This window comes from Ornithorhynchus anatinus, chromosome 10 (assembly GCF_004115215.2).
Source record: "Ornithorhynchus anatinus isolate Pmale09 chromosome 10, mOrnAna1.pri.v4, whole genome shotgun sequence".
Taxonomy (NCBI): Eukaryota; Metazoa; Chordata; class Mammalia; order Monotremata; family Ornithorhynchidae; genus Ornithorhynchus; species Ornithorhynchus anatinus.
In genome coordinates this window covers 46,927,689-46,954,456 of record NC_041737.1, presented here as the reverse complement: position 1 = coordinate 46,954,456, position 26,768 = coordinate 46,927,689, and the positions used below count along the sequence as shown (strand labels likewise).

Below are 26,768 nucleotides of genomic sequence, written 5' to 3'. Positions count from 1 at the left end.
TGGAGCAAGACCAAAGGGAGCTCAGGCTACTGCCTTCAGAACAGGACTCAGTTCTTTCTCATTTCTGCCCGATTGAAAGGCTTAGAAGCCTCTGCCTTATATACTTATCACTTCTAATTACATTTACAACTACAGAATACCTCCATTTCAGTCAGCTTTCCTGTCTTTGGGAGAGTAAAGGACCTGGGTTCTAATCCCAGCTCATCACTTGTCTGCTGTGTGACCTTGGACATGTATCACTTGACGTCTCTGGGCCTCCATTACTTCATATGTAAAAAAGGATTGAGACAGAGCCCCATATGGGACATGGACTGTGTCCAACCTGAATGTGCCTCTTTACTGTTATATGGCACTCTCCCAAGCGCTCTGCACACAGCACTCAATAAATAAGATTGAATTAATCTACCCCAGCAGTTAGTATAGCGCTCCTCCACCAGCTCCAGCATCGGGAGACATCCCTACCTGTTCTTGGAGGTGATGTAGGACAGAATGTTTTGGTTGAAGAACTTCAGGATCAATGGGATGCAGTTGGCAAACACCAAATGTTGAGATACATATTCAAACTGGAAGAAGAGAGCAAAACAGCAGCCAGTGAGCCTGGTCCAGGGGCGGCTGTGATAGTGGGAGCTGCCAAAGAAGCAGTCTGCTGGCCATCAGACTTTACAGTACTCCCTCAGCTGCTCAGGCCCCCAAATCACCTTCTAGTGGCACATTAGAACCCTTTTTTCCCCAGTGTATTTAAGTGCTTACTCTGTGCCAGGCATTGTTCTAAGCCCTGAAATATAATGAGGTTGGACACGGTCCATGTTCCATATGGGATTCACAGGTATAATCCCCATTTAACAGATGAGGTAACTGAGGTACAGAGAAGTTATGTGACTTGCCCAAAGTCACACAGCAGACAAGTGGCAAAGCCAGAACTAGAATGCAGGTCCTTCTGACTCCCCAGCCCCCTGCTCTATCCACTGTCCACGCTGCTCCTCTTAGACCTTCTTTCCTATCTAAACCTGGCTTGGCCCCAGAGGAACCTCCTAAGGTTCCTAAGGAACCTCCTATGCAAAAGCACTCTGGGCTCTGGGCAGGAAAGTGCTAGGTCTGCTTGAGTTGGGTGGGTCCCAGCTCCAGCAGGAATAGAAGAGGCTTTATTTCTTTCTATTAATGTCTGCCTCCCCCTCTAGACTATAAGCTTGTTGTGGGCAGGGAATGTGTCTACCAACTCTGTTATACTGTTATATTGTACTCTCCCAAGTGCTTAGGGCAGAACTCTGCACACAGGAAGTGCTCATTAAATACAATTAACTGAAAAGGCACGGAGCAGGGGGAACTTGGACTCTGTAACCCAGACTCTCTGACCCACAACAGCCCACTTGATGAGGATTTAGCAGAGACAGGTGCGGCCCTGACAACTGGCAGTCCTCGGTGCCTGGCAGAGGAGGGGAGTGGGCAGAGAGCCGCTCAGTTACCAGGAGACAGAGGGAGCAAGAACAGCAGTTGGCATTTGAATGGGCTTACCATCCCAGGACCCCGAGTCAGGAGTCCTGGGCAAACTCAGAAAAGTCACTCCTTTAAATGGGCTGCATCTCTTCTCCCTGCCACCACTCTGACACTTTCTTCTCTCCTCCCCATTGCAGCACCTTACTCACCATCCCTTGGGCACAGCATGCTCTTCAAACATCAGCTGCAGTGGACAGCAGTGGACTGCCTCATTAACTCCCCAAGATCTGGAGAGCCTGGCCTAACGCCTCCCCCCTCTCTCCAACCATGATTATTTTGGATATCAGAAAGTTAAAAATCTTTTTGTCGATTTGCTAGACAACAAGGGGAGGAGGACATAAAAGACACTAAAGACACTAGAGAGAGAAATCTCCTGTAGTGAGAGTCCCTTTCTTTAGATTGTGAGCCCCTGAAAGGCCAGGGACCCTGTCTAATTTTCACGTGTATTTTTTCTCAGTGTTTATATAGTGTGCTGCAAAAAGCAGGCACTCAAATACTATTAACCACTATCCCTAAAACAGATGGAACCAGTGGTATTTTTGAGTACTTACTGTGTGCAGGGCACTGTACTAAACATGTCTGAAAGTACAATATGACAGAGTCATGGGCATGTTCCCTGCCCAATCAAGAGGATGTGGAATGCCAATGTCCCCCATTTCCACACCCCATCTTTCCCTGTAGCTGTAAGTTCATTGTGGGCAGGGAATGTGTCTGTTAATTGTTATACTATACTCTCCCAAGCACTTAGTACAGTGTGCCACACACAGAAAGCACTCAATAAATACAAATGACTGACTCTAGTTTAGTTACCCCCTTCCAGACACTTCTGTCCGACAGGAAGCAGCCTCACGGAGGCAAGAGCTGAGTGACTTCCGGTAGAGAATGGAGTCACTGTTTCTGTGCCTCTCCTTCTTCCCTGCATATCTCAAAACTCTCCTAACTAGAAGCCAGTTACCTGCCCCGACTTCTAATTAGGAGAGACGGGCTCTTCTAGGCAGGCGGGATCCTGTCAGGTCAGGTGCTTCATTGGCCCGTGAGGGGCTCACAGCCAAGCATTCAGGAGTCCCTTCATGCCACACACCTGATAGATGTGGTTCAACTTGAAGTGCTTGAGCAGCAGCAGGAGCAGAGCAGAAATGCTTTTCACGATGATCTCCTTGTGCCTGTTAACGTCAATGCCCAGCTTCATGCTCTGAAGAACTGTGATGCTAGTTCAAGGGAGAGGGGAGCAGAAGATAAGAGGAACATTACCACCGGAAACAGGAGTCTAGTGCCACCCAGCCAGGTAAACTGATCCGGGGTGCAGAGAGGGTATTAGTTAATGTCAACCCCAAGACTCCATGTAACTGACCCCTCTGGAGTGGATTTTGGGGCCTAAACTATCTAGCTGAGAAATAATAGCTCAGTTCTATTCTCTTAGGTAATTCCAGTCAGTGTCTGGGTGGAACGGGGGTTCCCTCAGAAGCCTGAGGTTTAGAAGCTCCCCTCCCAATGCCCCTAGGCTCATCCTAGGAGTTGCCCCCCAGCAATCAGGACCACTGGCTCATCTAGAGACCACTCACGGCATCTCCTCAGGCAGGACGTCAGCCAGGATATTGATGGAATCCGTCTTAGCCTTGGAGGTGGGGGCTGCAGCCAGAAGGATCTTGAGCAGAGCAATCTGTGAGAGGATATGGGGTTCTCAGCCCCCCAAACCAGAGGGTCAGAACTGGGAAAAGTCCAGCCCCTCTCCCAAAGTCACTCCCTACAGTCATCTGGCAGTTCACTAGCCCTTTGACTTTGCAAAGCATTTCCCTGCTGATCTTCCCATTTGAAGGCTGGGAAACCTGAGGCCCAAGAAAGGTGACTTATTTCAGGTGATTCACAGGGTTGAAGCTAGGATTCTCATTTCTAGCTTCAGTTGGGAGACCTTGATCACCTTATATCCCTCCAGCACTTAGAACAGTGCTTTGCACATAGTAAGCGTTTAACAAATGCCAACTTTATTTCTAGCTCAAGTCCCAGGCAGCAATTTAGTCAACCAAGCCAGCTGAGGGACCAGGAAGCGCTGATAACCCCCAATCAGAGAAGAAGGGAGGCCGCTAGGAAGACCATGTTTGCTTGGTCACCAGTATCTCCCCTCCCCACTCGCGCCCTTTCCCCACCTCTCCTCCAACCCTCTACCAGGTCTGGCAGCCCTCAAAGCCCTCCCAGAGTGCGAGATAGAGAAAATCTTCCCTCCAGCCAGTCCAATCCAGTCCAACCAAGCCCCTAGGATAAGGCAGTTGGATTGGGAGCAAAGGTTCATGGCACCAAGAAGTCCCCAGAGGCAGTCCTAAAGAGCATTTGAGTAAAATCCAGGACCTCAAACGGAAACCTCTCATGCTGTGCCCACACGGGATGAAGATCTGTCCGCGCAGCCTTACCATGTACTGGGGAAGGCTGTGGAGCATGGCCTGGTACAGGACCTCACATGGCGTCTCTGGCACTTTCTCTTCTCCCTAAGGAGGGAGCCCCAAGTCCTGACCGTTCAGCACTGCAGACCCTTCCTATTGCTTTGTCCAGGACACCCTGGATTGTTCTCTTGCTCATTCCTGACCAACCCAGGAGCGAGCCTCAGGAGACACTTCATGGGAATCTGAGACTAAGAAAGAAGGGTCTTGCCAGGGTCACAAGTTGGGTGGGACCAAAGGAGGATTTGCAGGTCTGTAGCCTGGGTAATGTTTGTTTACTATTATATCGTACTCTCCCAAGCTGTTAGTGCAGTGTTCTGCACACAGTAAGTGCTCAGTAAATACGACTGACACCCATTCTGCCAGTTTGCAACACCAGGGATGAGAGAAATGGCTGTGGTGAACACTCCAAATCCCTTCCAACGAGGACTATGGGCACACACCCTTCTCTCCCCTCCTCTCCTTCCCACCCCTACACGTGCACACACATGCCACCTAAAGAGGAGAGCAGTGGGGACAACAATCAGGTAGGCAGCTACACAAGAGTAGGGGCACAAAGCATATTCAGAATCACCCCACTTGCCTTCTATGATATGGGGAGGGAGTTTCACAGGTCATGGAGACTCCCTCACCCACACCAAGCAGCCCGGGAAATAACAACCCCTAAAGCTGATTGGCTGATCAAGGCCCCACCCAGGGTAGAGTTAGGAAGACCCAGCTGGGACCTGCTTCACTCACTGACCAGGCAGGGACCCACTCTGACATCACTTCAGAAATACATGAGGGTTGGGACCCGGTATACTGATCAGTCAATCAATGGTATTTATTGAGTTTTTACTGTGTGCAGAGCCCTGTACTAAGTACCTGGGAGAGTACAGTACAACAGAGTTTCCTGCCCACGGTGAGCTTATAGTCTTGACTGGGGGGCACTTTAACTCTATTGAACTCTCTCAAGCAGTTACTACAGTGCTCTGCACTCACTGGATGGATTGTCTAGAAGGATTCCAGACCTTTGTTAACCCAACGTTTCCTCCCCTCCAATCCCCCAGACCGAGGGCCCCCGCCTCACCAGGGACATGGGGCATTTCTCCAGAGCCTCTTCATTCTTGATCTGCACATCAGAGATGGAGACATACTTGTGCTGGGGAGAGAGTGGGACTTGGTCACTGGCAGTGGGATCCGCTTAAGGGACTCACCCAGGAGGAACGAACAGTCCAAACCAGAGTCTGGTGGTTGTCCCATCTCCTCCGCCTCCCCCATGGACACGGAGCTCCTGTGCCTGAGGGGAAGCGGCGAGGCAGCACACCATCCTGCCAACCTAGTTCCGGAGCAAGGTTTGCCCCCAGGGCCTCATCTCTACAAACTGCCATCCAATCAGCGTGACAAAGTGGATAGAGTACGGGCAGAAGGTTATGGGTTCTAATCCCTGCTCTGCCTTTTGTCTGCTCTGTGACCTTGGGCAAATTACTTCATTTCTCTGTGCCTTAGTTACCTCATCTATAACATGGGGATTAACACTGAGTCCCAAGTGGGACCGGGACTGGGTCCAACCCAATTTGCTTGTATCCACCCCAGCGCTTAGTAAAATACCTGACACATAGCAGCATTTAACAAATGCCGTAATTATTATTAGAAGTAATAATAATAACAACCCCTGGCTGAAGACCCCAGAGGCCAAGAAAGTGGGCACTTGGGGCTGTTCGCTCAGGTGTAACTTGGGTTTGAAGGCACGGCCTTGGCGGTTTCATTGTCACAAACGTGACCGGGACACGGTGTCAACCACTGATGTGGTGGGCGCTCTTGGGGAGCAGCCTAAGGCACCAGCTCTCCCAGGATGCTGCTGGGACTGAGGTTTCTAATTCTGGGGGCATCAATTCATGTCGTTTGGGGTGGCAGTTTCCTTGTGGCAGCCATTGGTGCCCTCTGAACCCCCTGAGACAAGGTTCTCTGCAGCTCTCTCCACTCTTTCTGCCGTCTGTATGGGGACCAGGATTGCCCCTTCTTGGGGAAGTCGGCCTTGCTGGAGGGAGGAGGATTTCTTGGCTACACTGGGAAGTGGAGCAGCCTGGGCAGGGCTGGAAATCGAGAGGGATGAAGCAGATTTCCTCAATGGAAAGACCTTTCCCGCCCCCGGGCCCCGCCGGCCCTCCACCCTGCCAGGATAGACTCCTCGCCCCCGGAGGCCCAGGTCACCTGCTTCAGAGTCTTCACGCTCTCGTGGATGGGCCGAGGCAGCCCCACCAACGTGTCTGTGTCCCTGCAGAGGGGAAAGGGAAAGTCACCGGTGAGGAACCGAGCCCTAGACACAGCTGCTCCCGGGGCTTCGCTCCAAGACATTGATCCTGGGAGCTCAGCAGTGCTCTTGGTCAGGAGGGCACGGAGCAAGCGGCGCTGAGGGCTACACAGTTATTTCCTTGGCCGAATGCCACAAGATGCCCCGGGTCTACACTCAGATCAGAACCAGAGCAGGCCGGTTCTTCTCACTTCCTTAGATGAGCGAGCTGCCTGTAGACTTCCTCACCCTTAGGCCTCTCTCGCGCGCCTTTCACACCCTCCCCTCTTACTTTAAAGCTCAGAACTGTTCCACTCCTCTAAAGCTTCCATGGACTTTCAGTTTCATTCGGCATCAAGCAAAAACTCCTCACCATTGGTTCAAGGCTGGATCTCCCGCAGCTCTCACTATCTTACATATTATCAGCCCATTCCAAATTGTGGCATCTGAACGTACACATTTATGGAGACTTTTGGTCTGCCTCATTTCCCCAGGTAGACTGGATGCTCCCTGAGGGTAGGAAGTTGTCTGTTTTTAACAGAGACCCCTAGATACTTAATACAGCAATACGGTCTCTCCAGGATTGGAAAATAGCTCTTTCACTCCTCACTCCTCATTCTCATCCTAACCCTCTTCTCCCACTCTCCTCAGCCTGAGTCTTTGACCCACTAGACACTTACTGGCCCAGGGTGAAGCCGATGAATTTGTTTCTGCTCATCTCCAGAAAATGTTCAATGTCCTTCTGCCTGTCGGAGAGTGGGTTAAGGGGAAAGGGGCAGGGAAGGAAAACCGGGAAGGGGCATATGAGAAAAAATAAAAGTCAACCTTCAGAAAAAAGTCTCAGACTACTCTGCACCACCCTCAAGTAACTAAGAGTGGGGGAAGCAGCGTGGCCTAGTGGATAGAGCATGTGCCTGGGAGCTAAAGAACCTGGGTTCTAATCCCGGATTCACCACTTGCCTGCTGTGTGACCTTGGGCAAATCCCTTAACTTCTCCATGCCTCTGTTTTCTCATCTACAAAAATGGAGATTTAATACCGGTTCTCCTTTCTCTTTGACAGTAAGCCCCATGTGGAACAAAGACTGTATCTGGCCCGATTAACTTGTATCCCAGCGCTTAGAAGAGTGCTTGCCATATAGTAAGCACTTAAATACCATAAAAAAAAAGGCAGCAAGTGGATTGAATTCAAGTGTTCTGGCTCCTGAGCTGACTGGTTATCTTCCATCGCAGGAGAAAAACCATTCTATTTGGCGCCCATTAACCAAGTTTTAACAAGCCTCATTGGATTGCACTTCTGGCGGCTGCCTGGTAGAAGGCCCGGTATGCAGGGAACCAGGTTGAAGAGACAGATGGGAGGTATTTCTGCCCAGAGTGACTGCTAACTAGGCTCCTCCTGCCTGGCATGGCATGGTCGGGATCCCCCTCTCACCAGTCCCAGCTACCCTGAGGCTGCAACAGGCACAGGTTGCCATTCAGAGCTGGCTAGAAGTAGCTACGGGCACAAGTGCAGTGGAGACCCAGTCCAGGACTCCCATCCACCAGCATACCCATCCATGCCTCTGTTTTGTGGCTGGCTTTTCACCCCCGAGCCCCCGCCCCGCCCCCGATGCTGGGACCGGGGGCTCCTGGGAATGCCTGTGGACCTCTGGTCAGGCTGACCTACCTGACCTTGGGGGCCCAGGGCAGCCCCTTGGGGAAGGCCACCCGCTCGGCGGGTGGAGGTGGGGCGGGCAGAGGTGGAAGCAGAGGGTCTCGCTCCAGCGGGTCTGGGTCTCCATCCAGGGTGTTCTCCCCCTCCCCATCCTCCTCCTCTTCTGGTGGGGTCTCCTCGTTCTTGAAGGGGTCTCGCTCATTGTAGATGTCCAGGCTGTCCTGCTTCATGAGGGGCTGCTGAATAGAGCAAGCGGGAGGGGGAGGCAGGTCCCAATCTGGTGGGACTCACCCACCGGGCTCGGCCAGGTGGAGGCAGGATGGGGGGCGGGGGGCACAGAGGAGGTGCTGGGAGGCTGGAGCAGAGAAGCAGCCAGCATCAGCTCCCTAGGTGCCACCCACCCCTTCCTCACTCAGGAGGTTCTGGCTCCCTGTGGGTCCAGGGGATAACCACATGGTAAGAATGAACTGATTAAACCCCCACTGGGAGCTCTACCAAGAAGACCCAGGAGTCTCAGACCTCCAGTGCTCTCCTCTGAGGGCTGGGCAGCAAGGGCTGGAGACAGCAGCAACTTCCAGTGGAAGCAACGGGAACGGTACAGCATTGCAGTCAGGCCAGCAGGGAGGGGTCCCCAACAATAGTGGAAGCCAGTGCCTCCACCCACCTCCCCGCACCCCTCACGCCCCTCCGTCCCTCCCCGCCCCCGTACTCTGCGGCTGCGGTGCCCGCGCTGCTTGGACGAGGGTGCCATCTGCGACTCGCCCAGGTCGAGGGTGTAGGAGGGCGGGGAGGCGGCCCGCATGCGCCGCACCACCTGGATGCTGTCCTCCGCCAGCGGGGGCAGACCCAGCTCTTCCCGTTTCCGGACCTTCAGAGTCTGCAGGACCTCAAACCCACCCAGCGTGAACTGCAAGGGGCGGAGGGGGAACAACCGACAGACAGACGGGGAGACAGACATGGGGCCCTCAGCCTCCTCCTCCTCCAGCCTCACCTCTCCGGGAGAACGGGGAGGGACCCACCCCTCAGACCCATCCTCGGCGAATAGGTCTGGAGAGATGAACAATGGCCCATTGGCTCGGGGCCCAGGGGAGCCGGTCTGACCTTGCATCCCCCCGCCCCTCCCTCCCCTCCCCGGGTTTAGCTCAAAAGACAGATGGAGGTGGGAGCCAGGGTTCCTCCCCAGAGCACGGAGGACAGAGGGGAGAGGCACTCACAGTGACCACCTTCCAGAGCAGGAGCAAGACCTTCCTCATGGGGAAGTGCGGGGCGAGGCCACTGCAGAACTTGGTGATCATGGAGAACAGCAGGAGGGCAAACGGCTCCTCACTGTGCACAGGGAGGCCTTGAGGGGAGGGGGGCAGGAGACAGAGACAGAGACATGGGGTCCCGCTAGCACACCCTGGGCCCTAGGCCAGGCAGGGGGAGGACCAGGCAGAGTCACACACACTGCCCTCAGACCAAACAAAACTCTGACAGGGAAATGGGCTCTGCAAGGTCCCTCCGAGGGGCCGGGCCTAACCAACAGGCACCCCAGGGGTCCCCTCTCCCCAAACCAGGCAGGTGCCGGTGGGGAGGAAGCCATCCCCAAGCCGAACAATGTAGCATTCAGATACAGGGCCTCACTCGCCCCTTGCCCTCACAACCTCCCTGTCAGGACAGAACGGGCTGGAGTTTATATCCCATCTTCTGGTAGGAAAACCAAGCTCAGAGAGGTTAAGTGACTAGCCCAAAGTCACACAGCAAGTCCTTGACAGAGCCACGATTAGCACCCGTATCTCCGGACTCAGTTCTGTGCTCTCCCCACTCGGCAACGCCGCCATTATGGTTCCCTCCCTCCTGCCCTTACACAGAACTGGGTGGCGGCCTCCCCATCTCCGCCTGCCCTCTGCATCTCCCGGTGCCCTGCCTTCCCAGAAGGTCCCCGTCCTCACTCAGCTCAGCGCGAAAGGTCTCCCGCGTGGCCCTCCACCGGCTGGGGTCGGTCTCCAGCTCACGGCGGATGTTCTCCACCAGCAGGTACATGACGCTCAGCAGCACCCTAGGGTCGGGAATGGGGGGCATCACGGAGTCCCCAGCTGCTCCCCAAATTCTCTGCGGGGTTGTGGCAGGCCAAGGCAGGTCCCACTCCTCCCCACATGGGGCCCGAAACGAAGAGGAACCTTTCCTTCCTCCCCAGGTCAGATCTTTCCTGGAGGAGCCGGCACCCAGGCAACTTGGAGGCGGCAGAGCCTGGCATCCTCCCCTCTCCAGATCCCTCTCCCTCCCCCTCCAGCTCCCGCTGGCGTCGCCCAGAACGGACCCGCACTCAGCCCCCCGCGGGCGGACAGGGACACCAGGCCGGAGGCCCCACTCACCGGAGCTCGGTGCTGTCCGCTAGTGAGATGGCCGGCTTCCTCAGGGCGCTGCTGCAAGCCTGGCTGTTGCTGCCAACGGGAGAAGGGGGCAGAGCTTGGGCACTTGGGAGATCCCGGCACCACCGGCCAGGCCCACGGCTCACCCCCACGTGGTGACCGGGGAAAGATTCTGGCTCAGTCACTGCAGGAGCCTCCAAACCTCTCCATCTGTAAACCTCCATCTCCGAACTACACCCCTGCCTCTGCCCCCAAACCGAAAACCCCCGGTCCGTCTCTCTCGGTCCCGAGGCAGGTCTAAAGAACGCATGGTAATAGGGGGAGACTGACTGCTCCCCATCAGGAGATTTCCCCAGAGCTCCTATTTTGGGGTCCCTCCATACTGCTCCCATCGTCTCCTCCCATCTGGACTCGGAAGGGCAGAGAGGCACCCTGGCTTTCCTCTGCCCCAAGAAACCCCTAGAAGCCCTGTCCCACAGCCACGGGAGAACAGGATACGGAGAGGGTGGGGGCCTGCAAGCCCACCCTTCCTCTCCCTATCCCTGGAGCCCCCCTCCCAAGGTTTTCCCCCTGGGAATGAGTGTTTTCAAACAGAAGTTCCCAGTTAACCCCAACCACTATATGGGGAGCCTGCTGTTGGGCGAGTTCTCCAGAAGCAAACATGCAGTCTGTGCCTTCCAGTCCATGCCCTCCAGGAGCTTATATAATCTATATAATCGACATGGTCACGTTGCATTTTGACAGAAAAAGGAACTTCTTGATGGATTCCGCCCATGAGCCAAGGGAGCAGACTCCGACCCTCCTAGGGGTAACAGGGTCTCAGCAGCTGGGCAGAAGGCAGGGACCAGGGGGGCAGCCTGGGAGCAGTGGTGGACGGACACCTCTCTAGGGCCTGGCGGTGGGTATCCCGGGCATCGGGTCGGCTAATGGCTGCAGGATCGAAGAAGGCAGAGCAGCCGGGACCAGGGCCACTGTCAGTGAAGCTCCAGGACTGGTAGATGAGTTCCCTGCAGCCGCCAGTTCACTGACGTGGGCAGAGCGAAGTTACCCACTGCTGCCGCCGGCACCGCAACCAGCCTGGCGCTCCTTTCTCTCGCCCAACCTGGGATATGAGGGTGACCTCGGGGCAACCCTCCCGCGCTCCGTTCCCCCGGCTCTCACTCGATCTCCATGTTGAGCAGTTCCAGGAAGGCAGAAAAGGCCCCCATCTGGTAGAGCAGAAAGCAGTTGTACCGAGACCAGAGCAGCACGTCGGCCTCAGAGTCGCACTCTCCAAAGGAACCTAAGGGGTGAGGGAGAGAGGCAGGATTCACTTAGCCAACCCAGGGTCTTCTCAGAACCCCCACCCTGCTCACGGACATACACACACACACACACACACACACACACACACTCCTTAGGGCCCCAGACGACTCAGATGGCTTCTCCTGAGACCTTGGGATGTCTAGACTATAACCTCCTTGTGGGCAGGGAGCATGTCTGCCAACTCATATTTTACTATACTATACAGAGAAGCAGCATGGTCTAGTGGATAAAGCACGGGCCTCAGAAGGACCTAGATGCTAATCCCAATTCCGCCACTTGTCTGCCGGGTGACCTTGGGCGAGTCAATTCACACTTCTCTGTGCCTCGGTTACCTCGCCTGCAAAATGGGGATTAAGACTGTGAGCCCTATGTGGGACATGGACTGCATCCAAATGGATTAATTTATACCTACCCCAGTGCTTAGTATAGTGTCTGGCACACAGTAAGCACTTAACAAATACCACTAATAAAAAAAAAAAGTACTCCCCCAAGTGCTTAGAACAATGTTCTGCACACCGTAAGCGCTCAATAAATACCACTGATTGGGAACTCCTTCCTCCACTTTCTTAGAGTGCTGCGAGGCTAGGCAGTGACGCGGCCCCATCGCCGAACGCATTGCATGGGGTGGGGAAACAGAGGCACGAGCAGGTAGAGGTGACCAGAACACTCCGGAGTCAGGGCTTGAGGTCCAGATTTGCTTTCCAGAACCGGCTCCTGGAGCTCTGATCCTAACTTTGTCCCTAACAAATGGCAGCACATCCTCCCCGTAATGCCAACTCCCACACCAAGCCACACACATGCTCTTTTTTAATGACACTTATTAAGCGCTTACATACAATGTGCCAGTCACTGAACTAAGCACTGCGGTAGATACAAAATAATCAGGGCAGACCCAATCTCTGTCCCAAATGGGGCTCAAAGTCTAGGTCAGAGGGAGAAGGATTTAATCCTCATTTTACAGATGAGGTTACTGAGGTCCAGAGAAAATAAGTGACTTGCCCAGGGTCACCCAGCAGGCAGCTGGTGGAGCTGGGATTAGAACTCATGTCTTCTAACTCCCAGGCCTGTGTTCCCGCCACTAGGCCAGTTCTTTTCACTAGGGCACGCCGCTTCTCCTCTAGTGGCTACAGAAGCAGAAGGAGAGGTCTCAAGAGGTTCAGTTTTACTTCTGCACCAGGCTTAGAATAGCGCACCCCGCCTGCCCCCTCCCCAGCTCCCGCCCACCACGGTCACTCACCCTGGGCCAGGTAGAGGATGGCACGAGCCACCTTCAGCCTCCGGTCCCGGTGGACCACCTCCAGCCCATCCAGGAGCCGCATCACGTAAGCCTTCTGCTGCGACTCCCCCAGATCCAGCCAGCCCTTGCCCTGTACTGGGACCCCACAGCCACTGTGAGCCAACTGATCTCCAAGCCTTCCCCCTCCCTGTGGGAGATCTCCAAGCCTTCCTCCTCCCACTGGGTCTCGGCTAAGACTCCCACAGGGAGGGGGCTGCAGTCCAGCAGACCCTCTCTCGTGCTGTGACCACCAGCCCTTCCATCTCCCAGATTAGCGAGGGTGGCCACGGGGGCAGATCGCCTCCCCTCCTCCCACGTCTGCCTCCCTTCTCTCCTTTCCGGGCACTTCGACTCACGACCCTTCCTCTCTTCAGCCACAGGGAGCTGGGAGGAGGAGGAGGAGGAGGAGGACGGTGACTCTTTGGCCCCGTTGGTCAGGCTGGGGCTTGCAGAGGAAAGGCTGGAGACCCGGCTTGCTCTGGGCTGCTCTGGGCACCTTGCGTTCTGAAGTCCTCTTCAAAGCACTGCCTGTTTGTGGTGAACTCCGGGTTCTCGGTGTAGCTGTACAGTTCTGGTCAGGCAAGATGGAGAAGACCCCCTCTCACAGTCCAGAACAGGCCTCTTGGGCTCCACCCCCAGCTCCGCCTAGGCGAGGCCCAAACCGGTCCCTCTTCCTTTAAGTCCTCAGTTTCGTCCTCAGAATAGGTCCCCAAGGGCTATCTCTCTTACCCCAATTATGATTATGTTCTCATCCAGCCACGCTGAGTGGACACCAAGGTTGGGAAGACCCTGGGCAGGGACCGGCGGGCGGCCGTGAGACAAATCAACATTGCCCCCATGCATGGGGGGGATCCTGGGGAGGGAGGCAGTAGGGAGATCTTGCCCTGTCCCAGCCCGACCTCAACCCCATATCCCACCGCAGAACCGAGCTGCAGGTTTCCCAGAGAGGTTAGGTGGGGAAGGGATGAGTGAGGGAGGTGGAGGAAAGGGGATGTCAGAGTCCACAGCAGAGCATCGGGGGCTGCTGCAAAATGTGACTCTGAGATTTCCTGCCATTTCCTGGAAGGGTCCACTGAATCTCTAACAGCACCCCTGTCAGGCCCGGCCCAAAGCCCTCCATCAGGCCCGGCCCAGAGCTGGCTTCTTCCCTCCCTGCCATTTGTGTCCGGAGATCCAGGCCGGTGACCCCGCCAGCCGCCTCCCTCCCACGTTCTGGTTCTGGCGCCGCCCCAGATGAGGGCATGGGGCAGGCTGGACCTGGAGATGGCATTCCTCTTTTCCCAGTCCCCACACAAGGCACCTTCCTCCAGGCCTCCAGGGACACCCACAACGGGACCATCTCCGGCAGTAACGGAATCCATCAGGGACCCCCAAATCCAGACTCGAGACTCAGAGCCACACAGGGCCCGGTGAAGTGGGCTGCTCCGGGGTCGGCAGGCTCCTGTTCCTGGCCAGCCCCTGGACTGTCAGGCCGCAGAGCTGACCGCTCCCCGGCCGGTCTGCCAACCTGGCGCCCAGCCCGCAGCAGCTGGGAAACGCGGCGCCAGTAGGCTACACAGGGGGCGGCTGCATCAAGGCCACACTGATAAACCCCTGAGAAAACAGAGTCATTGGCAGCGTCTTCAGATGCCCAAGACAGAGAGCCCATAAGGGTGTCCCTCCCCCAAGTCCCGCCAGATAGACGCACGGCTTTCCAGCACAGATCTCTTAATTCAGCAGCAGTTTTCTCATTTCACGGATGAGGAAACTGAGTCACAATGAGCCGCTCCTCTGGAGAGTGGTAGGGGAATCGGCGGTGGTGCTCAGAATAGAGCAGACCCCAGCCCTCAGCTTCCCAAAGCTCGCCATGCTCAACCCAGGTGGGCAAGGTCGCTGGCGTGGCACGCTGCTGACTCAAGCGGCTGGCTATGGGCAAGCTGCAGCCCCAGCCTGGAAGCCCGGCAGGAGCCCCGGATTCCTATGTCGCTCACCCCCATAGATCCGTGGGTGGCTGAGGCTAATTCTCTCTTTCTACCCCTCCCTCTCCCTGCCTGTTAATCAGACACACCCAGCTTTTCGAGGCGTTCGGGAAGAATGTTTTTAAAAAGTGCCTCGGAGATAAGGACATCACGAGCGCCGAAATGGAAATGAAAATGAGGCCTCGAGTTATTAACTTTGTTCTTTTCTTCCCTGTCACTCAACAAGAAATTTATTCACGTTGGTATTCATAAGAACTTCTCTAAAGATTTGTTTGTCTCTTGTAGCTGAAGGAAACGTGCGTCAAAGTGTCATTTCCACGTGACGCGATATGACATCTCACTTCTCCGTCCCGGGCGTGAGGGGAGATGCTTATTAATAACCAGCATGCACAACCTACTGAATAATGACAAGGACACGGCTGATGGCACGGTGCCCACACCTCCAGGGCGGGGGGGGTGTCTTAGGGTTTGAATGGGGGAAGGAGTGGAAGGCGGGGGAAAGTGGCGGCAGAGGGCGGAGGAGTCAGCGGGGCAAAGGGACATGAGGAAAGTGTCACCGTTTCACCAGGTCCCCATCCCCGACTACGCCCCATCCAATCATCTGGCAGTCATATCATCACCTACCTTTCCCCAACTGCCCAGCGGTGAGGTTTCAATCAATCGCATTTATCGAGGTCTTTTTTTTTTTGCCTTTTTTTTTGGTATTCGTTACGCGCTTATTGTGTGCCAGGTATTGTACTAAGTGCCGGGGCAGATACAAGCTAATCAGGTTGAACACAGTCCATGTCTCACATGGGGTTCACAGTCTTAAACCCCATTTTACCGATGAGGTTACCGAGGCATAGAGAAGTGAAGTGACTTGCCCAAGGTCACACAGCCAAAAAATGGCAGAACCAGGATTAGAATCCAGGTCCTTCCGACTCCCAGGCTCATGCTCCATCCACTAGGCCAAGCCGCTTCTCCTGGTCTGGTTTCCTGCTTTGGACCCAGAGAGAACAGCCCGAACCCAGAAAAGGGGATGACTAGTATAGGTTACGGGCCCCTAAAGACCCCTGGGAGAGAGGATACCCCCCGGCACAGCCCCACCCCATCGGACCGGGCAGACTCCATCCCAGGCCCATAGCCTCAAGGGCTCGGTGTTCAATAAGAAGCGGATGGAGACCGAAAGAGCACGAATGCGTCTGATATACTGTCGTAGCATTACACTGTGCTTTCTCAAGCGCTCGGTACAGTGCTCTGCCCACGGGAAGCACTCGATAAATACGATCGATCGATTCACTGAGTGAGTGAGCAAGAGACAGGGCCTGAGGGGCCTCTCCAGCCAAGAACCAGTTGGAAGACGCAAGAGGAGGGGATCGAGATCGGGTACCACTGAACGGGGGCAGGGGACAACCCGTATGAGAGGCCAGAAACTCAGTTCCCCGACGTCGGGGCCGAGTCGCTCCATACCTGACAACTCGGCTGCATGGCCGTCGGCGTCCCCGTACTCGAACTCCAGATTGGGACAGTCCACGGAGCCCTGAGACGGAGAATACCGGCTGAGGAAACCAACGTTTGGCCACGGCGAGAACTCCAGCCGAGAAGCCCCAGGGAGGGAGTCGGTGGGCGGCGATCAGACCCGTGCGAGGGTCGGAGAGGCCGGGTCGAGTTCTCCGAGGTTTGTTAAGGGGGAAGTGGGGAGCAGTTCACAGCCACGGCCTCCGCACCTGCTCTAAAAATAGCCCCTGGATGGGCAGGACCCAGACCTGCCCTTCAGGAAACACACAGCAAGGCCCAGATGCCACCTGGAGCCACGCTCCGGATCTCCCTAAGGAGGTAGGGGGCAGGGTCTCTCCCCCGCCCTAGGCTCGCTCTCCTCTCCGCTGGCCGAAATGAGGGTGATGGTGGGTGGTTCCCTGAGCTGCAGGTAAATATAGGTCTCCTTCGTGTCCAACACCTGCTTTCTCTTGGCCCTCCGGCCCAGCTTATAACTCGCCTCTTTGCTGCTCTCCGAAGGGTCCGGGGGATAGACAGGGTAGCAGGGTTAAGGGCTGGACCCTAAACGGAGGGGCTTCGGTGTGAAGGTCGGTTAGCAAGAAGCCCGTTTTTCAAGCCAGCAGGCAGGGAGCAGGGTGGTGAAGAACGCCCGTGCTGAGCAGCCGACCCCTTTGACAGCTGCGTTTCAGAGAAGCAGCGGGACTCAGTGGAAAGAGCACGGGCTTGGGAGTCGGAGGACTTGGGTTCTAATCCCGGGCTCTGCCACTTCTCTGGTGTGTGACCTTGGGCATGCCATTTAACTTCTCTGTGCCTCAGTGACCTCATCTGGAAAATGGGGATTAAGACTGTGAGTCCTCTGTGGGACAGGGACTGTGTCCAACCCAATTTGCTTAGTACAGTGCCTGGCACATAGTAAGCGCTTAACAAATACCATAATTACTGTTACTCATTATCATTATTATTATCATTAGAGGCTGCAGTTACTAGGAAAAGGAAGGGATGGGGGCAGCTTGGTGTCTGTGGGAGACTGGGGGGCAAGACTCCTGGGTTCTAGTCCTGGGTCCCCTCTCTCCTCCAGACCGGGATCTAGGATGCGGGCAGCCGCTCCCCAGGCCCCCGTGACATGTAGAACGTGGGCTGAGTCCCTAGGTCCGGGGACAGTCCGCTGGGCCTTGCAGGGAGAAAAATGGCTGCTGGAGGGAAAGAGCTCTATCCCCGGGGGGCCCAAGAGGTGAGTGAGTCCGGGGCCTCCTTCGGACTGGACCCTTCAGATGTGTGGCGGCTCAGCGGAGAGAGCACGGGCTTGGGAGTCAGAGGTCGTGGGTTCTAATCCCAATTGCCCACTGTGTGATTTCGGGCAAGTCACTTTAGTTCTCTGTGCCCGAGTTACTTCGTACGTAAAATGGGGAGTAAGGCTGTGAGGCCCACGTGGGACAACCCGATACCCTCCTATCTACCCCAGCGCTTAGAACAGTGCTTGACACACAGTAAGCGCTTAACAGACGCCATTATTATTATCTTTTCGACTTTCGGACCTCGTCGTTCCCCCACCGGTGCTGCCAGGGCCAGGCGCGGGTGGGGAAGGGGTTCTCTTCCCTGGGTTGCGCACCCACCCTCCCTCGCTCCCGTCCCCCTGCCGGGCCTGCTCCCCCTCCGCCCGCACAGAGAGGGTCGCGGGTGGCCGGCGGTCACACAGCGGCTGGAGGGCAGACGCCGCTTCGGTCCTTCACCCCACTGGGGTTTTCAGCCTCGGCCATTTCCCCGATCCTCCCCCCGACGCCGAGAGAGAGGCGGAGGGGGGGTGGGGGCTGCAGCTGCTTCTGTTTGTTACCACCCCGGCTGGGAGGAGGGGGTCGAGGGCATCGTGCTGCCCAGAGGGCCGGGCTGGCCAGGGGGAGGGACGGGAACTGCGGACAGGGCGGGCCGGGGTCCGGACCCTCACCGGTGAGGCGGGGGGGGGGGGGGGGGGGGGTGTCTCCGGCTCCGCGGGAAAAGGGAGGGGAAGGAGGAGGGAAGGGGCAGCTGGTGCATTCATTCATTCAGTAGCATTTATTGAGCAGCGTGGCTCAGTGGCAAGAGCCCGGGCTTGGGAGTCAGAGGTCACGGGTTCCAAACCCGGCTCTGCCACTTGTCAGCTGTGTGACTGTGGGCCAGTCACTTCACTTCTCTGTGCCTCAGGTCCCTCATCTGTAAAATGGGGGTGAAGACCGTGAGCCTCACGTGGGACCACCTCATTCCCCTGTATCTACCCCAGCGCTTAGAACAGTGGTTGTAAGCGCTTAACCAACACCAACATTATTACTTCACTCTCTGTGCCTCAGTTTCCTCATCTGGAAAATGGGGATGAAGACTGGGCGCCTCACGTGGGACCACCTGATGACCCTCTATCTCCCCCGGCACTTAGAACGGCGCTCTGCACATAGTAAGCGCCTAACGGAAACCAACATTATTACTTCACTCTCTGTGCCTCAGTTCCCTCATCTGGAAAATGGGGATGAAGACCGGGCGCCTCACGTGGGACCACCTGATGACCCTTGTATCTATCTCCCCCAGCGCTTAGAAGGGCGCTCTGCACAGAGTGAGCGCTTAACAGATACCAACATTATTATTACTCCATCCGCGCCCCCGGCCTCCCCGCTTTCCTTTCATTCGTTCGATAGTATTTATCGAGCGCTTAATAATGATAATAATAATAACGGGGGAGGGGGGTAGGCAGAGCAAAAGAGGACGAAATGAAAACAAGAGGACCTCGGGACTCTCAGTAGAATGAAGGGGATGCCCTTAGAGCAAGGGGGTGGCCGACTTGTTCATTCCAAGCGCTCAGTACGGCGCTCTGCACACAGTAAGCGCTCAATAAATAAAGACTATTGAATGGGGGTCACATCTGTCCCCGAGGGGCAGCTCGGGCGCCCGGGCTCCAGCCCCCCGCCGCTCACCTCCGACTCCCTGCGCTGGTTTCGGAACAACTCGCGGCTCTTCGGCGTCGGTTGTTGCTGCTGCTGCTGCTGCTGCTGCATCTGCTGCTGCTGCTGCTGCTGCTGCTGCTGCTGCTGCTGCTGCTTGGCCCTGTTGGCCCCGCAGGCCCCGGCCTCGTCCATGCCGCTCCTCCCGGCGCCCGCTGCCCCTTGGCCCCCCGACCCTCCGGGCCCCGGACCCCGGACCCCCGGCCCCCGGCCCCGCCCCTCGAGCGCTGATTGGCCCGGACTCGCCCCTGTTGCCCGCCTCCGGGGCCGCGATTGGCTGGGACCCGGGGAGGGGGGTTCATTGAGGACCCGCTGGCCCCGCCGCCTCCTCCTCCGGACGCCTTAACAATAATAATAATAATGTTGGTATCTGTTAAGCGCTTACTATGTGCCGAGCATCGTTCTAAGCGCTGGGGGAGACACAGGGGAATCAGGTTGTCCCACGTGGGGCTCACGGTCTTCATCCCCATTTTCCAGATGAGGGAACTGAGGCACCGAGAAGTGAAGTGACTTGCCCACGGTCACCCGGCTGACAAGGGGCAGAGCTGGGATTCGCCCCCAGGAGCCGAATGATAATAATCGCGTTGGTCTCTGTTAAGCGCTTACTCTGTGCAGCGGACTGTTCTGAGAAGCAGCGTGGGTCAGGGGAAAGAGGCCGGGCTTGGGAGTCTACAGGTCACGAGTTCGAATCCCGGCTCTGCCCCTTGTCAGCTGGGTGACTGTGGGCAAGTCACTTCACTTCTCTGGGCCTCAGTCGCCTCATCTGGAAAATGGGGATTAACTGGGAGCCTCAAGTGGGGACAACCCGATGACCCTGTATCTACCCCAGCGCTTAGAACAGTGCTCGGCACGTAGTAAGCGCTTGACAAATACCAACATTATTATTCTGAGCGCTGGGGGAGATACGGGGTCATCGGGTTGCCCCACGTGAGGCTCACGGTCTTCATCCCCATTTTACAGATGAGGGAACTGAGGCACAGAGAAGTTCATTCATTCGATAGTATTTATTGAGTGCTTACTATGTGCAGAGCACTGTTCTGAGCGCTGGGGGAGATACGGGGTCATCGGGTTGTCCCACGTGGGGCTCACGGTCTTCATCCCCATTTTACAGATGAGGGAACTGAGGCACAGAGAAGTTAAGTTCATTCATTCATTCAATAGTATTTATTGAGCGCTTACTATGTAAGCTATGTAATATGTGATACTATGTAAGCGCCACGGAAGCAGCGTGGCGCAGTGGAAAGAGCACGGGCTTTGGAGTCAGGGCTCATGAGTTCGAATCCCGGCTCTGCCACTTGTCAGCTGTGTGACTGTGGGCAAGTCACTTAACTTCTCTGTGCCTCAGTTCCCTCATCTGTAAAATGGGGATTAAGACTGTGAGCCCCGCGTGGGACAACCTGATTCCCCTGTGTTTACCCCAGCACTTAGAACAGTGCTCTGCACATAGTAAGCGCTTAACAAATACCAACATTGTTATTATGTGCAGAGCACTGTACTAAGCGCTTGGAATGTACAAATCGGTAAGAGATAGAGACGGTCCCTGCCCTTTGATGGGCTTACGGTCTAATCGGGGGAGACGGACAGACAAGAACAATGGCAATAAATAGAATCGAGGGGAAGAACATCTCATTAAAACAGTAGCAAATAAATAGAACCAGGGTGATGTACATCTCATTAACAAAATAAATAGGGTAATGACCTATAGGGTCATTACCTATAGGGTAAGTGACTTGCCCACAGTCATACAGCTAAGTGGCAGAGTCAGAATTCAAACCCATGACCTCTGACTCCCAAGCCCGGCTCTTTCCACTGAGCCACGCTGCTCCCACCTACACTTTCATTCATTCATTCAATAGTATTTATTGAGCACTTACTATGTGCAGAGCACTGTACTAAGCGCTTGGGATGAACAAGTCGGCAACAGACAGAGACAGTCCCTGCCGTTTGACGGGCTTACAGTCTAATCGGGGGAGATGGACAGACAAGAACAATGGCAATAAAGACACTTCCATCCGTGCCCCCGGCCTCCCTGCTTTCCTTTCACTCATTCAACAGTATTTATTGAGTGCTTAGTAATAATAATTATAATAATAATGATGGTATTTGTTAAGCGCTTACTATGTGCAGAGCACTGTTTTAAGCGCTAGGGTAGATACAAGGTCATCAGGTTGTCCCACGTGGGGCTCACAGTCTTCATTCCCATTTGACAGATGAGGGAACCGAGGCCCAGAGAAGTGAAGTGACTTGCCCACAGTCACACAGCTGCCAAGTGGCAGAGCTGGGATTCGAACCCATGACCTCTGGTTCCCAAGCCCAGGCTCTTTCCACTGAGCCATGCTACTACTACTAATAATAATGGTATTTGCTAAGCGCTTGCTATGTGCCAAGCACTGTTCCAAGCGCTGGGGGAGATACTAGGCGATGAGGTCGATCCCCGTGGGGCTCACCGTCTTCATCCCCATTTTCCAGACGAGGGAACCGAGGCCCAGAGAAGTGAAGTGACCTACCCAAAGTCACCCTGCTGACAAGTGGGGGAGCCGGGATTAGAACCCATGACCTCTGACTCCCAAGCCCGGGCTCTTTCCGTTGAGCCATGCTGTTTCTATGTGCAGAGCACTGTACTGAGTGCTCGGAATGGACAAAACGGCAACAGAGAGAGACCATCCGGGCCCCATGACGGGCTCACAGTCTCCTCACGTCTGCCAAATTAACTCTCTTTCCCTCTTCAATGCTCTACTGACAGCTCACCTCCTCCAAGAGGCCTGCCCAGGCTGAGCTCTGGGCATGTCACTCCCCTTCTTAAAAACCTCCAGCGGTTGCCTATCGACCTCCGCACGAAACAAAAACTTCTCACTCTAGGCTTCGAGGCTCACTATCACCTTGCCCCCTCCTACCTCTCCTCCCTTCTCTCTTTCCACTGCCCACCCCGCACGCTCCGCTCCTCCGCCGCCCACCTCCTCACCGTCCCCCGTTCTCGCCTACGCCGTCGACCCCTGGGCCACGTCCTCCCGCGGTCCCGTAACGCCCTCCCTCCTCACCTCTGCCAAACTAATTCTCTTCCCTTCTTCAAAACCCTACTTAGAGCTCACCTCCTCCAAGAGGCCTTGCCAGACTGAGCTTTCCCTTTTCCCTCCCTCTGCTCCCCTCTACCCCCCTTCACCTCCCCTCAGCTAAGCCCTCTTTTCCCCCCTTTCCCTCTGCTCCTCCCCCTCCCCTCAGCACTGTGCTCCTCCGCTCAACTGTATAGATTTTCATTACCCTATTTATTTTGTTAATGAGATGTACATCCCCTTGATTCTATTTATTTGCGATTGTTTTAATGAGATGTTCATCCCCTTGATTCTATCTATCGCTATTGTCTTTGTCTGTCCGTCTCCCCCGATTAGACTGTAAGCCCGTCGAAGGGCAGGGACTGTCTGTTACCGATTTGTTCATTCCAAGCGCTTAGTACAGTGCTCTGCACAAAGTAATGCTCAATAAGTACTATTGAATGAATGAATACCCTAGTACTTAGCAGTGCTTAGTGACTGCCCCGATTATTATCATCGAGCCCTGCAACCTGGAGAGGTAGGAGACTCGATGAGGAGCACAGAGGCACCCAGGAACCCTCACCTCCAACCCATTCTTCCTGCACTAAGTTCCTCTAAAAGAGCACAGAAACAGGCGTCTCCCAAGCACTTAGTACACTGAACACAGCAAGCACTCAGTAAATACAACTGAATGAACCAACGCTAATTCACCAGTTCTCCCCACGGGAAGACACCACTTCCTCTCTTTCCTTCAGTCTGTTCTGGCACTGCAGCTGGGAGGAATGGAGCCAGAGGTCAAGAACAAGTTCTGCAGAGGTGTTGTGGCTGAGCAGGCAAGGAACAAGAACAAGACCCAGGAGCCAGCCGCCAAAATAGAAGGCTGACCTTGTCCAAGGTCACCAGGGCCCCATCGCACTGCTGAGAGAGAGCAGGTTGTTGGATATGTGAATCCCTGGGAAGGCCACTTCCTCCTCCCTGCTGGGAGCCCTCCTGGGGGCCAGAGCCCTCCATCTAGCCAGAGGCCGCCCGGACCCAGGCCTCGGCTCCCAGATTTCTCTGCTCTCCCTCTGAGGGAACTCCCCGCCTCACCTCCCGCGGCACCGAGCTCCTCAGCCTGGAACCCACGCAGCCTGGAAACCGGGCCCAGCCGCTGATGGACTCTGAGGGCTTCAGCCCCCCGTACTGGGCAAGCGGAGAAAACAACACGCTCCTTTGGCGGGGCCGACTGGACCGAGTTGGAAGCCGCCCAACCCCATCTGCAACTTGACCCTCTCCCGCCTCTCCAGCCAGAGGCACAAAGTCCTTTCTGGTTCCGGGCTAACCGGTGGAAAACACTCCGGAGAACGATATGATTTTGCAGCGTTTTATTTGTGTTTTGAGATTACAGAGTCGTTATTGCTGATCTAATACAATCACTCAGACACAAAGATTCCATCAACCCCTCGGAAGCGGAGGGCTTTCTTTCCTTTTGGTAGGATGGCAATGAGAACTAGATGATTACTGTATGATATATTGTGTGTATGTATATAGAGAGATTTTTAGTTCAGAACTGAATGATTCGCATATAATTTGCTGGTGTTGCCTATTTTCCTTTCCTAATTTGTTTTATTTTAAAAAAAAGCTTTATTTAACAACGCACTGATTTCTTTAAAACCATGACAGAGTTAGTTCTGAGACAACCACGGGAGCAGCGATTCCAGATCCACTAGGGAGAAGCTGAACAGCGAGGAAGCTTTACAGGAGCTGAAGTCCCAGGATTCACACTCAGGAGAAGGGGAGATCAGGGCTGGCGGATGGACCCCACCCGTTCTGGAGCATCTTTCATTTCTCTTTTAAAAACTTAGCTACACAGAAGGCAAATGAGGGCCGGAACCAGCACTCATTCACCGATGAGCTCAGCCTCTTCCACGTGCTGGATCCCCCACTAGCTCAGGGAGCTTCGCGGGGGTCGGGGTGTTGAGGGAGTGGGTGGAGGCTTTGCTCTGGAACTCATGGGATGAGCCCCGATGGGGTGGGATAAGCCCAAGGAGCCCATGGAGGACAAAGATCCGGGGTTGTCACTCCAGAGTCCAGCCCCAAAGGACTGCAGAGAGGCAGGTGAGCCAAGGTAGCATCTCTTCTCCCCAGGAGGATGCCACGGGACCAGCCTTTCCCGTCGTTTAAGTCCACTTACATGGACTGGGCTCCCCCTTCCTAGCCAGAGCAGACCGCACCATGGTGGGGCCCACTTCGTGGCGGGGAGGCCCAACTAAAGCTGTAATTTGGCCTTCCTGCAGGGGAGGTGGTAAAATGGGTGAGATGTGGAACAAAGCTGGCCCCTCACTCCCCCAGCTGTTAGGTTACATAGGGTCTGGGTTGGTGGATTCCCGTGGGTCTCCTGACCCAGTCCAGGCTGGCTCTCCGGGAGACGACAGTTTGGCGGGCCCAATCTCTTCTTCCACGGTAACCCACCCGCCCTGTGTCTTATGAAACCCAGCAATCTGGGGAGAGGGGACGGGGATGGAGGAGCAGCTCTGCTCCACACCTCTCCATTTTACACACTCTTCTGCAGGAAGGTCAGATAACAGCTTTGGTCAGGGGCCCCAGGGGGCTGGCTCTGGCACAAAACCAGGAACTCTAGCTGGGATTCCTTGGCAGCTCCAGTTGAGGGGCCGTGGACACGGCACCTGCCAAGTGGGGTGTTGGAGGTCATTTTTTGGAAGGATATTTTGGTTCTGTCCTGAATCTGCACGGGGCAAGTTCCACGTGACACACGCAGGATCGGTGCAGGACCTGGACAGTGGCTGGCTGCCTCCCTCCTGGGGAGGCAGGGAGCATTTTGGACCCAGATCCCCACCCACCTCTCCCTCCCCGCTACAGTCTGCGTGGCCTCAGAGCAGCTCCTAGAGTCCGGGCCGGCAGACGGCAGAGGAGGACGGGGGCGAGGAAGTGGGGTAGAGCAGCCGGGACCTCAGATGCCAGCTACCGACCGGGCAGGTGTACAGGTCAATCAAGGAGCCAGCGCCGGGGCCGATCCCACTGGACCCACCCTGTCTGTCGAGCCGGGACGGCCCGTCAGATTCCAGGCTGCTGGGCTAAAATACACTAAAACGTTCCTGAGGTCACTTCCCCTCCCGTTAGCTGGCTAATGAGCCAGGTCATGTTCGCGTCGGGCAGCGGGCGGATTCTGGGATTCTGCTCACCCTGGGCTGTCAGGAAAGGGGTCCTGGAATGGCAGAGCTGGTGTTCACCGAGTACAACTGACTGAGGTGACCCACCCTGGGCCTAGCTGGATCCCTCTCGGCCAGAATAGGCTGAGTGAGGGCAGGGAGTGAAGAAAGACAGCAAGACAGAGGCGGTGGGGTAACTGGATCTCAGCTCCACCCAGGCAGGGCCCCCGGGAATAAATACTTGATGAGTTCAGACCGGGTGGTTGTGAACCCTGTGACACTTGGCCTAGTGACGACTCTGGAGCAACTCGGAGAGCCCTGCCGGGGGCCACCTGTTCCTTGGGCAGCACCTGTCTCTTCAGGTGCAGGTGGCTCCAGCCCCCCTGAGCCTCGGGTCCCAAAGTTGAACTCACGGCTGCCCACTCCGGGTGAGGGTAGCGTACTCCCCAGACCAGCCTCCTCCCATCCGGGCTAGCCGCTTGGGGGCCGCGCGGGCTCTCCTGGGTGTTAGCGGGCTGCCTGACCACAGGGCAAGCCTACTTTGTGAGGTGACTCCAGCAGGGGCGCCCCCAGGGCCTTCCCTTAGCAGAGCTCTGGTCGACCCAGGACGCTGGCACAAAGGGCAGAGAAATGCCGCTGAGATGATGGAGTGGGCCCCGTAGGGCACCGCCCTCAACCAGAGGAGAGTTAGAGAGCGGAGCGGGGTCCCTCCCGGGGGGGGAGGTGGGCAGAGTTGTGATGTGGCAAGGCTGACTGAAGCTATGGTTCCCTCACCCCCGACCCCAGGCCAGTTCCAGAGTAAAGGCAGTGTTCGCGCTGGCTGGGCCCTGGCTCCTTGGGGCCGTGGGGATTTGGTGGCTCCTGCCAGGACTGGCTCTGCCCCCTCCCCACAGAATCCCGGGGAAGAGCCGAAGCCGACTGGAAGCCGCTGAAGATCCGTCGCAAAGAGTCCAGAGGAAGCCCCCCGGGCCCCGGAGAACGATACAGCCGTCAAGGGGGACGCAAAGCCAACGGGGGAAACGAAACAGAAAATATAGGGAGCACGATCCCCCCCGCCACCCCCACCCCCACCCTCCATCCCGGCCCCGCCTGTCCCCCGCAGCTCTCGCCAACCCAGGGCAGTAACCAAACCGGGGGCAGAGGCTGCGGGCACAGGCTCTAGTTTTTTAATAAATAAATAACCTAACACACTGTCTACGAAGAGAGCACGGCAGCCGGCTCTAACGGGGGAAGCAGCTTGCTGGGTTCCATCCTGTACAGTAGTGGAGAAGAGACGTGGGGTTCTGGTTCCCTAGACTCCTTCGGGCTTCAGATAGAGAACCTTAATACCTACAGGGAGAAGGGAAGAAGGGACGGTGACATCCTTGGCCGGCGGTGCGCCGGGGCGGGCCGCAGGAGAACCCTGGAGGTG

General features: G+C 55.9%; 2 protein-coding genes across 7 annotated transcripts in view; both read right to left on the bottom strand.

The window, feature by feature from the left end:
* Positions 1–19,330, bottom strand: part of STRIP2 (striatin interacting protein 2) — a 33,961-nt gene extending 14,631 nt beyond the window's left edge. For both annotated transcript variants that reach the window (XM_007670881.3, XM_007670897.3), the window contains exons 1-17: positions 19,153–19,330; positions 16,190–16,259; positions 13,279–13,353; positions 12,744–12,878; positions 11,363–11,483; positions 10,205–10,273; positions 9,782–9,888; positions 9,065–9,192; positions 8,560–8,757; positions 7,863–8,089; positions 6,879–6,944; positions 6,120–6,183; positions 4,996–5,067; positions 3,900–3,974; positions 3,057–3,154; positions 2,576–2,702; positions 463–563 (exon numbers count right to left, since the gene is read on the bottom strand). In XM_007670881.3, coding sequence (XP_007669071.3) covers positions 463–563; positions 2,576–2,702; positions 3,057–3,154; positions 3,900–3,974; positions 4,996–5,067; positions 6,120–6,183; positions 6,879–6,944; positions 7,863–8,089; positions 8,560–8,757; positions 9,065–9,192; positions 9,782–9,888; positions 10,205–10,273; positions 11,363–11,483; positions 12,744–12,878; positions 13,279–13,353; positions 16,190–16,259; positions 19,153–19,314 — 1,895 coding nt within the window. In that variant the 5' untranslated portion in view covers positions 19,315–19,330. The remainder of the gene's footprint in view (positions 1–462; positions 564–2,575; positions 2,703–3,056; positions 3,155–3,899; positions 3,975–4,995; positions 5,068–6,119; positions 6,184–6,878; positions 6,945–7,862; positions 8,090–8,559; positions 8,758–9,064; positions 9,193–9,781; positions 9,889–10,204; positions 10,274–11,362; positions 11,484–12,743; positions 12,879–13,278; positions 13,354–16,189; positions 16,260–19,152) is intronic.
* Positions 19,331–26,501: 7,171 nt separating this feature from the next.
* Positions 26,502–26,768, bottom strand: part of AHCYL2 (adenosylhomocysteinase like 2) — a 114,524-nt gene continuing 114,257 nt past the window's right edge. For all 5 annotated transcript variants that reach the window (XM_029073285.2, XM_007670864.4, XM_001509779.6 and 2 more), the window contains one exon: positions 26,502–26,686. In XM_029073285.2, coding sequence (XP_028929118.1) covers positions 26,680–26,686 — 7 coding nt within the window. In that variant the 3' untranslated portion in view covers positions 26,502–26,679. The remainder of the gene's footprint in view (positions 26,687–26,768) is intronic.